We start from the raw sequence: 14,893 nt of genomic DNA, 5'->3' as shown, positions 1-14,893 counted from the left end.
AAGCATTGTAAATTCAAATCTTAAAGAAAAAATATATAAAGTTGTTTTTTAGAAAAGATGTTATTTGGTGACTTATAATTAAATTTTAGCTTTTATTATCTTTTAACTCTTATTGCTTTATATAACTTTTAAGTTATATAATAGATATATACAACCGCAAAATTCTAGAAAAAAAAATAGAGAGAGATAGCATAATTAAAGGTAAATTTTAAACTTATAATTTTTCACGTCACCATTTTGTTTGATAACTTAAAATCGTTAATTTAGGCACTAAATTTTAAAATTATTTTGAGCATAAATAAAGTTTATATTCGTATTTTCTTTTTCTTTTATTCCAACATATTTGCACTTTCCTTATATTTTCAGCATAGGCTAACTTACTAAAAATATTTGAGATTGGTTTGAGTATCTCGCTTCTATCTCATAAGCTTATAAACTTTAGACAATAAATAACATATAAATATTTTATTTTATTTTGTGACTTAAAATTACAAATAATGCATTTAACTGAAAAAAATGCGAGTCTTCTAAGGACAGCAGTTTTTGATATATTTTTTTCCTAACTCAATCAAATGTATTTTCGAAAAAAAGAGATTTCTCAATATTTTTAAGGAGAAATGATTTGCTGATAGACAATGAAGAAACTATTAAATTTTAGACAATAAATAATCAATCATATTATTTCTTTTTTAGCAGTGATGCAAATTGGCTATAATTAGTAATTTGTAATTAAATTATATAAATTATCAATTATAATTTAAAAAACTAAAATTCGATGAATTATAATTTTTATAATTGGTAGAATTGGTAATTTCTTTATAATATATCTAATATACTGTCTTAGAAAAATCAAAATTCGTAAAATTTTAAAATTTGTATTAAGCTTGTACCATTATAAAATTAGCTCGTACACTAAATTTAAAACACTTTTTTGCCGTTCACTTCATAGTAACAAAATTTAATAAAAATGCATATTAACTTCTACTGGGCCATTAACAAATGGGGTCAACCTTGAAGTGGGTGGTCAAAATTCATGAAATTGTGACAGATTATGTGACTGGAAAGAACAAAAATTAACTTGAGGTTGGACATAACACAGTTAGGTCAAAATAAAACATTAATCAGCTAAGCAAATAGCTATATATTTTCTTAATTTTATTTCATGCAATAAAAGATAATACAAAAAGTTAAATGAAGATGTTTCAAAAACACATAGTTTTAAGGTTGAAAATCTGAAGTTTGAGTCTGAGTTATAATGTTGTAGTATTTAATTTTTGAATTGCTAATATAAATTTCTGCAATTTCAGCGTAATATGAGACAAGAGTGGAGTTGGAGCATCTTATTTTATTTTATTACCGACCCAATATCAATGTTCAAAACCGCCCCTCCCGCTCCCATACGATTGCCAATGCTCAACTCCGTAGCCATGTATTTTTGAACCCAATCCAGAAGACAAGGAAACTCTTGGATCAACTATTGGGTGAAATTTGCCTTCGTGGCTGACTTTTTAATGAAAGTCACCCGCATTTGCGTTACATGAAGTGAAAAAATGCGTAAATCTCTCATGGTTAGCCTGGCGGCAAAAGGACTCTACCCCATGATCCGACTACCACTGAGGATATTTTTACGTCAACACTGCGATCGGTGCGAGCCGGGTACGGAATTCGAATTCTAGCCATTGCTGAGATTCGAAGCCGGTTAACCTCATTGGGAGGCGAAGATTTGGAGTATCGGGAAAAGTGACACTTTGTATCAAAGGGAGGAAGGGGCGTCAACAATATTATGTAAAAGAGCTATGGTGAATCAGGGGATGGAGTACTCGCCTCCCAATGAGGTGACCCTGGCTCGTATCCCAGCTATGGCTTGTCGATATGAAATCCGTTCCCGGCTCACACTGACTACAGTGTTGACAATAACCTCCTCAGTGATAGACGGATCAAGGGTTAGAATCCCTTTGCCGTCAGGTTAACCGTGGTTGGTTTTCGAGGTTTTCCTCTCCATGTAATGCAAAGGAGACTTAGTTACATCAAAAAGTCCCCCACTAAAGCAAATTATGCTCTTAGTTGATCCATGAGTTTCCTGGTCTTCTAGATTGATCTCAAAATCACAAAGCTGCCGACTTGAACATTGATAGTCGTGAACTCACAATTGAGTAGACTGTGTTCAACGTTTATGAAATAAAATATTAAGTAAAAGTTTGATATAATTTATAAACAGTCTCTAAACTTTTATAAAAACAATCATATCCAAATAAAAAAAGATTTTATTCCATTGAACAAATAAAATCAAGTTAACAATAAATTCACAGGTACACATTACACAGTTTAAGACAAATACAAATTCCATCCACTATTTTTTCATATACTTCAATAAAACCTTTAAGCAAGATATGTCACTTTTCATTGACATTAATATGAAATTGCTTATTGCTGTAGACTGTCTCACTGACAATACTCTATATTCTGAGCTTTAATAATAGAAACCATTGTGTTTTATTAAATGAAGCCAATTTGAGTTTAATATAAATTATAAGCAAAATAAATAAATTGATTTTATTTACACAATTTTAACCACAGATCAGTTTCTCGATACTATATAATCTTTAGCAAAATTTCAATCATTCAAATGACTTGCAGTAATTTTTATTGCAAGTCATATGCCAATTTCGATCAATAAAAGTGTTTATAACTAAACTGTATTGCACTCATTATCCAATGAATTGCGAGATGGTCTACGTATTGAGGAAGATTCTGGTAGAATTATCATAATGTGGGGCACGTTCACTTGGTATGAAAGGGGTGTCCTGGTATTTCTTGGGTGTAAACAAAAAGCTATTCACTGGAAAATGTACATAATACTTTGACATTCGACAGGACTCATCATTGTAATTTTAAATTTCAAAATAAATAAATAAATAAAAATATGTAAAAGGAAAGTTATGTTTTCATTTATCTGATTAAAGAGTAATTTAGAGGAAAATTAGTCAAAAAATAAACATGCAATTCGATTATGCATAATAATCGAATTCAGCTTGAACTCTGAATTAGGGCTATATAACAAACGGTGTCATTTTAAATTCAAACTTATTAGGTGTAAAGTAAAACAAAATATTTTTGAGCCTCGAATGATATTATTTTTAAATAAAACTTATGCTAATAAATTTAAAAAAAAATTTTTTTTTAAAGAATAATGTAAACTTTGCTCCACCTATCTTAAAATAAAATGAATAAATAAATGAATAAATGCTTCGTGGAATGAAAAAAAAAATAATCGAAGAATTTTAATTTTCATTAAGAGAGCTGAAAAACTTTCAGTTTATAAACCGAAACTTTTCTTGTTTTGTTCTGAAATGTTTTATTTGCCAAATAAAATTCGCTTGCAATAATTTATTTTTCAGTCAAAAATAAAATAAGGGAAATAAATAAATAAAATAGAGCGAAGTAAATCAGTGTTGCTCAGAGTTTCAACAAAATAGGGTGGGTATGACACACTTTTAATAGCTTTTTTTTACAAGTTCAAATTACTACAAGATTTGTATTTTTAATAGCGTCAAAGAAAATTCCTGAAACTAGCTGTGAAAAACACACTGTGAAGATGAATGAAAAAAAAAAAATTATGCTTATTGTTCTTAGCTTAAAAAAAAATTTCTCGAAATGAGTAACTACTCTTTTTGAAATGAGTAGCAACTCTTTCAAATGCTATTTATAAAAAAAATACATGCTACTTTTTTTCTGTTACAAACATACTTCCTTGTTTGAAACCATGTAAAAGTAATTACAGAATAATCTTTAACAATTATAACTGTTTTAAGCAAGTTTTGGTATTATTGTCTCTGAGCTAAATTTTAAAAATTCATATTAAATATAGAAAGACTGCTATTAAAATTTTAAATCAAAACGATTATTTTTGTATAAATTTTTTAAATGATTACCATTATTGGAGATAAAGCATTATACTTTAACCATTAAATTATTAATTTTCTCTTTATTTAATTATAAATTCTGATGATTCTTAAATAATCATCATCATAAATAAAATAATTCATAATTATATAATCTTCAGAATAAATAAAATAATTCACAATTAATTATCAATATTTCTGACATTTACAAATGCCTTGTACAAATTTTGGTGCTGCCATCTTTTTGTTAAATTTGAAAAAGTCATAACTTGCATAGAGAGTTCTCTATAACTTTTTTTTAAAAATTCAAACAATAGTGAAGGCTATTAATTATTTTTGTAATAGTGACTTTTAAAGAAAGCAGCATTAAATTATAACCTGTAAAAATTGTCATTGTTCATAAGAATCACAAACTGATTAAAAGTAATGTATAATGACCTTTTTTTCCTTCAATAAATTATGAATTACTGATAAATAAAAATATCAAGTAAAAAGGAATAATTTTTTTCCGACCATGAGGAAAAATATTGAAACACAAGAAATTTAGAATGAGGATCAATGTAGTTCATGCTAAGCTAAATTTATTAGCAACTTTTCCCTCTGCAATAAGACAAAATATGTTAAGTTTTGACTAGATTTTGTTGACTAGTTAGTACATTCACAAATTGTATATTCTTTATTACTGATATATAATGCATTGCAAAAATTCCAAATGAAAAACGAAGGACAAAAATTTTAAATTTACTAATTTCAATTAATTAGCCTTTACATCTACACTGCTTTACAAATATTCTGGTGCTGCTATCTTCTTTCGCTGAACTGCACTTATTCGTAGCAGATTTAGAAGACTTATTTAAATCGAAGCATTTGACAGTATATAATGTGACTGCACTTACAATTTTCAGCAATACATCAGTTTTTGAGCAAAAAAAAAAAAAAAAAAAAAAAGGACAATTCTGAAAGAGGATATATATATACTACTTATTCGAAATAAAATTTAGTGTCCTTTCAGTCTCAAAAATACATTCCCCACGTTTATTAAACCCTTCCAAAAATATTTACCACTTTTTATCCTTTCAAAAATAAATCCCAGATCCAGCTCTAGTAAAAATATTTACCTCTGTTCCATGTTTTTAAAAAACCTCTATCATTTTTATCGTAGAGAAATTCTAGTGCTGCCATCTCTCTTTAAAATTTCTAAGCATTTACAGCAGATATGGAAAAATAATTGTGAAAACGAAACCGAAACATTTATGTGAATGGCATTGATAATTTCTGAACTTACGATTTTCAAATCTATAACAGCAACCTACATTCTGTTAAAATTCAAATCTTATATACAAGATCACAGAAGGTTTGATATTTGTCTCCTGGTGACAGACTATAATTATTGTATTTACAATTATCACACACTACGGCCACAACAATAATCAATAAAGAACACGCAAATACATATTAAAATTACTTAATTTCTCTCATTTTATTACGTGTCATTTGATCAGTTCTTATGACAAAAGCAGCTTTTGATTCCACTTAATTAAATAGATAGTTATTTAACTAGACTTGAAACATTGCATGGTGGACTAAGAACATGGTATGATATAAGAGAAAATACGTCATAGAGCCATTATTTTCGATTTGAAAAGTTACATGGTTTTCCACGAATGATCATATGGCGTAGTTGAGAATACACCATATGAACAGTGCAATTGATTAGAAAAGAATCATGTTTACCCATGAACGGACATATTGTATAGTTAAGAATACGTTTTATGGCTATTGTATTTGATTAAAAAAAGTTACATGGTTACCCAAGAGTGTGATAATATGATGAACTTGAGAATACGTCATATGAACATTGCAATAGATTAGAAAAGTAACTTGGTTACATGGTTACCCATGAATGGACATATATAGTTGATAATTCGCCATATGGCTATTGTATTTGATTAAAAAAGCTTCATAGTTGGCCATGAATAGACATCGTTTCCCATGAATGATCATATGATGTAGTTTAGAGTCGCTATAAAAGTCATTACATTTGATTAGAAAAGTTACATGGTAACTCAAGAGTGATAATATGATGCAGTTGAGAATACATAGCCCGTATACACAACCCAAGAGTGAGAGACATATAATCAATACAATAGATTAGAAAAGTTACATGGTTACCCATGAATGGACATATATAATTGATTATATACTATATGGCTATTGTGTTTGATTAGAAAAATTACATAGTTGCCCATGAATAGATATTGCCTATGAATAGTCATATGGAGTAGTTGAGAATACGCTATGTAAGCCATTGCATTTTACTCTAAAAGTTTCATGGTTACCCTGTTGTGATAATCTGATGTAAGGAATATATTATATGAGCATTGCAATTGAATAAAAAAGTAACTTGGTTGCCCATGACTGGTCATATAGTATAGTTGAGAACACACTATATGGATAATGCATTTGATTAGAAAAGTTGCATGGTTGCCCTACATTGGTATTATGATGAAGTTGAGAATGCACCATATGGTCATTGCACTTGATTAGGAAAGTTGCATGCTTGCTCAAGCACGGTCATATGGTGTAATTGTGACGCTTAAAGCCATTGAACTTGATGAGAAAAGTTACATGGTGTTCAGGCAATGGTTGTATGATGCAGTTAATTATGTCCCATTTCTTGTTTTTATGATTAAATAGACTAATTTTGAGGTATTTGACTAGATTAGTCTCGTACTGCTTGCTCAAATAGGCTGACTAGACCAATAGTTTCATTACACTCTCCTCCAGAAATATCATCTTCGTCATCTTCCAACAAAACTGTCGTATATTTCACTGAAGTCGATGGTACTGTAAAAAAATTTACAAAAATATTAAGATGTAGGATTATTTATTTACTAAAAAAAAAAAAACACGCAATAGAAGAAGTAGATTTTTTTTTTTAAAAAAAGAAAAAGATTGTAATTGCGAATTAATAATTATGCATTTAAATCTCAAGATATATATATATATATATATATATATATATATATATATATATATATATATATATATATATATATATATATATATATATATATATATATATATATATATATATATATATATATATATATATATATATATATATATACATATACATATATATATATATATATATATATATATATATATATATATATATATATATATATATATATATATATATATATATATATATATATATATATATATATATATATATATATATAAATACACACTCTATAACAAAAAAATCAACTCCCTAAGAAGGAGTTGTCTGATTGAAACGAAAATTGGTGGATGGGAAGACAATGTACAGAATAGTAAATGATTAAAATTTCAGAATTGCAGACAATTTATTGCAGAGTTACAGTAACAAGTTCAATAAGGTGTTGACCCGCCTCTAGCTTGGATACCAGCTGCCACACGGCGTGGCATAGACCGATAAAGCTTCCGGATGGTCTCTTGCGGTATTTCCTGCAAAATTTGATCCAATTGTCGGACGAGGTCATCAACATTCAGAGACAGATGCAATCGCCTTCCCATCATATCCCAGACATGCTCGATGGAAGAGAGATCTGGTGATCTGGCAGACCAAGGAAAAGTTTGACAAGCTTGCAGACAGTTCATCGCAACACGTGCCGTATGTGATCTGGCATTGTCCTGCTGAAAAACCAGCCCAGGGCGCTGCAAAAGGAACGATAGCAAAACAGGTCTTAGGATGTCGTCGACGTACCGCTGTGCAGTAAGTGTACCTCTTATAACGACGAAAGAGGTCCGACTGTCAAAGGAAATGGCATTCCAGACCATAATGCCCTGTTGAGGGCTGGTGTGGCGTGCAATAGTGAAGGCAGGGTCCCCCCTCTGCCCTGTGCGTCTCCAAACACGTCTTCGATGATCGTCAGGACACAGTTGGAAGCGGGATTCGTCGCTAAAGACAATTGGTCCCCAGTCGGCATCATTCCAGCCATATCTGTTCAAAACATTCATGCATACGAAAATTCAAGTCAATCGGATGATTGCTTCTTGGTGCGTTGATTTTTTTGTTATAGAGTGTGTATATATATATATATATATATATATATATATGTGTGTGTGTGTGTGTGTGTGTGTGTTTGTGTAGCGGCCGTCTAATAGTGGGTTAGTAATTTTGTTACTTAAAAATGTTATGTTTTCACCTGGATATTTCTGCCGAAACTGCGGTAAAACCATTGTATTTTCTACTAACGATCTCTATGTCCAGTTCTAGAATTTAACGCTTTATACTGATTATTTCTTTTAGTCTTTTCGGTTTTTCAATAATTTTTATTCTCCTCATAACAAGTGGCCTATTTTATTTTATTTCTTGTCGCATTGTACAATACTTTTATTCTTACTTTTTGCTTCGTATTAGAAAAATATTATTTGCAGCTATGAATGAAATGTTACAAAGGAGACATCATTTACTATTATTACAAAAATTTTTACCGTAGTAACATTTATAAAAGTACATATAAATTGTTCTGCGAGAATAAAAGTTTCTAAATTAAAAATTGGATATCTATTTCTAAATCATAAATGGAGAGCTTACCATTTGAGGTTATAATAATTTCCTCCGGAGTTAACAGCTTCGCTTTGGATTTGGGTACGAAGTCCATATATTCCTAAAAGATAAGAAAAATTTAATAAATAGCAAAATCAAAAATATTACTGCTACGTATATGAATTTTATACTTCATATTTTTTTAATTTTAAAATTATTAAAAAAGTGATTTTTTGTTGAGCCATTTGACTTAATTCAGCAGTTTTCTCTCCTTGATATTACTGACAATTTGTGTTAAAATGAATCAAGATCTGTTTTTTATAAAATTAAAAATTTAATAATTCAAGGTCGATAAGAAATTGTTGCCATGCTCAAACATTTTCAACATTCTTTTTTTCATTTTCCCGAATGACCCTTAATGCTTTATTAATGAATTTATTTTTTTGCCTGAAAAATCGAAAACATACATCTTAATTTTTCTAAAGCATAATTAAAGCGAAATTAGTCTCCAAGATCAATAATATAAGTATTAAAAGTAAATAAAAATACATTTATGAAATGTATAACATTTTGGTTTACTGGAAATTTCAGTTCCCCCTTATTTTGTGCAATAATTGGAAGCAAAGAAAATCAACGCTAATCAGACATGTATATTAAAAAATTCGATATTCAACCACATATTTTTAAGGGCACTCATGATCCTCCTGGACAGGTCGAAATCGAAAAATCGAATGATTAGAAAAGGAGGAGAACAGGCGTCCGTTCTTAATAAAGCCATTTTCTAATTACAGTCAAAATACCCACCACATTTTATTAGACTTGAAATAGATGATAATACTTACCATTTAACAATACCTGGAGTACAGGAACATCATTAGTATGCCAGTCAATAATATTGTGGTCTCAAATTCAATGATGGTAGTATTCAATTTTGCCACAGATTGAAACTATATCATTTTAGTATGTAGCCCTACTGGGGACAGTCCCTATGCTTTCTTAAGGATTAAAATTAAGGGAAAAGGCATGCTGTTTATGACAAGCACCCTGTTATTCGAAAATTACCACCATGAAAATATTTCGACGTAAATTGAGGCATTATCCTGTTAGAAATTTGGCTTGCGCCGCCAGTTTTATTTACAAATATTCGTCTACTATTTTTTACTGGGAGAGAGGCCAAGTTAAGTTGAGTATTATAGCTGTAGCCTACACACACATTTATTGAGTATCCATCTTGCTGTATAATGGAGAAGAAATCCTCTTTTTTTCTTATGCTAAGTTAATTAAATCGTCGACATTCTTTTTTATGTACTTCTCCATGCTTGGTAATAGCTTTCAGCTTAAGATACTGCTTCATTCTTTCATATCACAAAGTTTTTATATAATATATTGAATGAAACTGTAGATGAAGAAAAAAAGGAAAAAATCTTCTTCAGGGGGAGGCACTTTAATGCTGTGGAAAGGCTTCAGGTTATGCCTCCTCATCGCTTCTTCCTCTCTGACTGTATGAAATATAACAATTATCACAAAAATGTTAGAAACCCATTTATTGTCATTTGTAAAGGGAATCGGTGGTAAAAGATAGATTTTCCGGTAGGATAATGTCTCAACTTGCTTTGAAAATGATATAGATGTCACTGTCCTCCAGGTAATGATAACAGATAAGCAATATTTCAAGTCATATATCGAAATTTTCACTCGTTTTTAACCACTATTTTCTTTCACACCTCACCCCCACTATTTCATCTCTATCCCATAGTTTGATAGCCATGGTTTTGATGTGAATAGAGTGAAAGATTTTTTTGACAGTTAAATATATTCTGAGGGTCTAAAATCAGTAAGATTGTATGAGATTTGAACACTCATATTGGTGAACAATCAATTAACTTTGCTTGCATTTTCTGTTTCTAAATTCGTCGCAATTTTTCATATATTTTCTACTTATTTTGGATTTTGCCTCCTCCCCCCAAACAACTCTAAATAACGTAATTGTATCGATACAATTACGTTTAAAAAGCAGATTCACAATGCGACGATTATTATAAAACATATTTTATAATATATACCATATTAATTATTATATGTTATTCATTCTTGTATAATCTAATTATGTTATTTTTTGAAAAATATATTCGTAAAATCAATACCGCATCAATATTTTAAATACCATGGCTATAAATATGGCACATTGTTCAATAAATGCAAGAAATACTAAAAAGCATCGATTTTTTTTAAAAACTAATTTGCTATTTTGGAAAAAAGAGAGTTATTTTAAATAGAAAATATATAACTGCTTAAAGCTTAAATAAACTGTTTCTAAATTAGTCGATTAGATTAGAAGTTTTTCGTTTTACTTACAACAGTGTCTTGGAGTAAGAAATCTAATTTTAAAACCAATTCCTTGAAAGACGGCCGTTCACGTGGTATTGCTCTCCAACATTGCCTCATAAGGAGATATCTGAAATAATGAAAGTTTATATCAGTGATTGAATTTCAATGGGGTTGATGGTAATTTTATTACATCATATCATCTTTACCGAGTGACAGAAAAATGAGCAGAAAACAATACTTTTAAAAGTAGTAAAACGGCATTATCATGGATGATTCTAATACATCCTTTCTGAAAAGTTAGAGAAACACTTCAATATCTAAAGTATTATGCATACTAAAAATTTATTATTTTTCTTGATATAGTTTGCTTATAGTGATTTTTGATTCGAGAAAGAAAGTTTCCACGATTGGCGTTATTAGGTTTTTCAATTTTTGTAAGATTTAATTTTTAGATTTAAGTAACTGTCTCTGTCACTACAATCCCTTCGGACGGACCTGATGTCCATTTTTCGGGCATCGACTTTAATCCATTTTAACTTTAGTATCAGAACCGAAGGATTTTTGTTTCAGTTGATGATGAAGACATTACTGATTTCTAAAGGAGACATATTGAAGCTGTTGTGCATATTCAAACTGAAGGAAATATATCTTGAAGCTATAGGGCATATGCCGATTGAAGGAAATATCTTGAAGGTATTAAACTATTCCGACTAAAGGAGTTAAAAATCAAAAAATGAAAATTTCAAGGAGCCAGGACCAATTTTTGCAATACTATGGAGCTATCGTGCTATGGAATTTAAATTAGCATAACAGCTTTTTGCCTTTAGGTCAGGGCTCAAAAATACTCAAAAATTTTACCCGTTCCCGAGGACGGCATGTCCAACAATGTACCCGTCCTCATTTGAAACTAACCCGTAGCTTCTAAATAAATAAAAACATAATTTTCTCCTATTTATTACAAATAATTATATAAATTGCACAATGAATTAGTAGTTACTAGGATTACAAATACTAGGATTACATTATACAGTAATAAGAGAAATACTAGGTTACTAATAGTAACCTAGTATTTATTTTATGAAATAATTTAAATGACAAAAGTCAAGTTATCTGGAATGTCAATTTATCCGAGGGTACTGCGTTTTTTTAAATGAATCAAATATGACGTTTGCCAGTTCCACAATCAAGCCCATGATTTACAGAGGTTTCTGCACAGAAATCTGAAAAGGGTTTTGCCTTTAGGTAGATGTTCATAATTGCGTTTAACGCTTCTTGTTTAAAACCAGAACGTAATGTGTCTTTTTTTAAGTTCATTGCTGAAAAGCCCCTTTCAACCGCTACAGTACTCCCAGACAGAGAAAACATCAATTCCACCATACGCAGTATGTTGCTGTATTTCCAGATTAGAGGGTCATTTTAAAAGTGAGGCGCTAGACTCTTGTAAGACAACAAAAATGGAAAATGTATCGCGAACATTAGCGGGAAAATGGCCGTCCGCGCGGATGTCGGATTGGAGAAATTCATTGTCCGCAGGGGAAATTTTTGACCGCCGAGGACGGGCGAACGTGCGGTTTTTCGAGCCCTGCTTTAGGTTACAATTTTCTAAAATATTGCAGATGAAATGGGATAAAAATCCTTACACTTCGTCTGGACAGTAATCTGGTTTCGTCATTCGGTATCCAGCTTTTAAAAGATTATATAGTCTTTGTGGTGTTATTCCAGGATAAGGACTCGCTCCTAAAAAGGAAAAAAATGCTTTTTCAATATTTTGTAAATTATACATAAGATTAAAAAGACTTTATCTTATCTTATTAAGTTATATTTCCTTTTTAAACTATGTATAAGTCTATATTATTTTTGACTTTGAATTAAATGTATAACACTACAGAATTTTTTTTTTTATTTAGTTTCCTGTTGTATAAGATTCTCTTAACGTATCTTGAATATTTTCACATCGCTGATTTAAAATCTACAATAGGTATCTCTCTCCAAACTACAGATTTTTTTTTATTTTTAAAATCACATTTTTAGTCTATTATTTGTCGAGATGTACAAGCTTAAAAATGTTATGCATAACAGGGGCCGTGTAAATGTTGCGATAAACTTTCAGGAGACTTATCACACATTTTCAGGATTATAATAGCATAAAAACCAATTCCGGGAAATGTCATCATACGCCGGTAGGGACATTTCCCTATTAGGAACTGCTTCTTCTTGTGGTTAGGGTGTTTCCCCTATTCTGAACTGTTTCTTCTGAATTGGACATAAATAGGGGAAGTGCCCCTAGCCGCGTACGACTACATTTCCGGGAATGGTTTCTTAAGCACTTTTAATGCTGATCATGCGTCCTTACTTGCCTAGAAATTTGTCGCAGCATTTACGCGACTCCATGTACATTTCGACAAAAAATAGACCAAAACTGTCATTTAAAAAATCAGCTGCTATAAAAACGAAACTAATTTAAGCGTTGAAATCCCCATCCCCAATCAAGTAAATCATATACAACAAAATTTGTTCCCCAGTGTATTTTGAACTTAAAATAGTATAGTGTATAGGTTTCGAATTTTTTAAAATTTTTTTCTTTTTATCGCGTAATAAGAAAGTTTGGTGGCGAAAAATATTGAGAAAAATTTCAACACTTTACTATCGACTCTTTATTAAAGTCAGACAGTGTTCTGTGTAAGGGTATTTGAGCAACATTGAAAAAAATCTAACATATCATTTATCATTTGAAGAAATGATTTGATTGTTTATATCACACTAGAGATACACTTAGAGATTATACGCTATGGTTTGAAAATAATCCATATGAGTCAAAGACAATATTGTCCAGCCTTTGCACTGAACTAAACACAAATTAGACGGTCAAGCAGATGGTGTCAGTAATAAACCGGTTGTCGCATCACATTTCCTAAGAATCGGACCGTGGATGGGCTTTTCCAGCTCTGAAACCCATGAACATTAGAACTGATTCCGTATCAGTAAAAGTCGATCAGAGAACAGATCAGAGTACAAATCAAAGACTCAGCGTTTAGCAATGGAATTAGACCTCAACGCAAGTCGAAGGAAGGAAGACTCCACTCACAGTATGCGCTGCTATCATGCGCCGAAAATACACTTCATCCTAATTTTGTGTAAAGCAAATTTTGGTCGTTGACTGTTGTACCTCAAACTTAAAGTTCACAATTTTATTTATTTATTAATTTGCGAACCGTTTCCAACATGAATGGATTCTTATTTAATTACAGACGATTAGATGATTCATTGATTTGCAGACTTACTGATTAGCTCCCTTTCTTCCCTCTCTCTTTTCTTTCTTTCTTTGTTTGCTGAAAAGAATCCTTTATGATAAGAATAGTTTCCACAGCTACGGGAAGATGCTGGGATGGCCTGGTTAGTAGGGCTTTGGGCCAATGTCTAAGAGGTCGTGAGTTCGATCCCCTCCCCGTATAGTAAATGGTGAATAGTACACGCTAAATCTATCGGGTCACAAAGTCCTCAAAATTTCCATCGCAAGTAAATACCTCTGGAGGTACCGAATTGGAGATTTATCGTTCTCTGGTTCAGGTCAAAATTACAATCTGTGGATGAATAAAAAGGGCTTCGCTTCTTCTTTTTTTGTTAGATAAAAACTGATTTATGAACCTATAAAAACAGCTATAAAACTGTTTTACGGTTTAACCAATTCTTGCAATATATAAGGGGTTTAATGAGGTGAAACACACACATAAAATATAGTGAACAATTTTCAGAACTCTTATTTTTTTAAGCTTGGATATTGTATTTTTTGCGATTAGATATGAATTAAAATTAAATGTGAATTCACACTCATTAAAAATGCATGAATATTAAAAAAAAAACTTTAAACAACCTATTCAGAAAAATTCAACTGAATTTTTAAAATAGAATGAGCTCCCCTTCATCAGGTAGTTGAAACTGACACTGAGAAACAAATAGATGGAAGAATGCAGGGCGGAACAATTAACCAACACGATGAAAACAAAGAACGAGGAGGAAATTGAAATCAAAGAAACAACAAAATTGGGGGAGACGTGATTAAGAAATGAGAGCAAAAATAAAATGAGAAAAAGAAGCACAAATTAGAATCATAATATTTTAAACA

General features: G+C 30.7%; 1 protein-coding gene across 1 annotated transcript in view; it reads right to left on the bottom strand.

Moving 5' to 3' along the window:
• Positions 1 to 2,246: 2,246 nt before the first annotated feature.
• The window catches only part of LOC107449160 (proto-oncogene tyrosine-protein kinase receptor Ret), a 184,806-nt gene continuing 172,159 nt past the window's right edge, over positions 2,247 to 14,893 (bottom strand). The window contains exons 19-22 of the mRNA XM_087165636.1: positions 12,411 to 12,507; positions 10,798 to 10,897; positions 8,491 to 8,563; positions 2,247 to 6,749 (exon numbers count right to left, since the gene is read on the bottom strand). Coding sequence (XP_087021762.1) covers positions 6,625 to 6,749; positions 8,491 to 8,563; positions 10,798 to 10,897; positions 12,411 to 12,507 — 395 coding nt within the window. The 3' untranslated portion in view covers positions 2,247 to 6,624. The remainder of the gene's footprint in view (positions 6,750 to 8,490; positions 8,564 to 10,797; positions 10,898 to 12,410; positions 12,508 to 14,893) is intronic.

Source organism: Parasteatoda tepidariorum, chromosome 6, assembly GCF_982258835.1.
Source record: "Parasteatoda tepidariorum strain Cologne lab strain chromosome 6, Ptep-v5.0, whole genome shotgun sequence".
In the NCBI taxonomy this organism is placed as follows: domain Eukaryota; kingdom Metazoa; phylum Arthropoda; class Arachnida; order Araneae; family Theridiidae; genus Parasteatoda; species Parasteatoda tepidariorum.
Note: the sequence above shows the minus strand (reverse complement) of the source record. Positions and strands in the feature narration are given on the sequence as shown.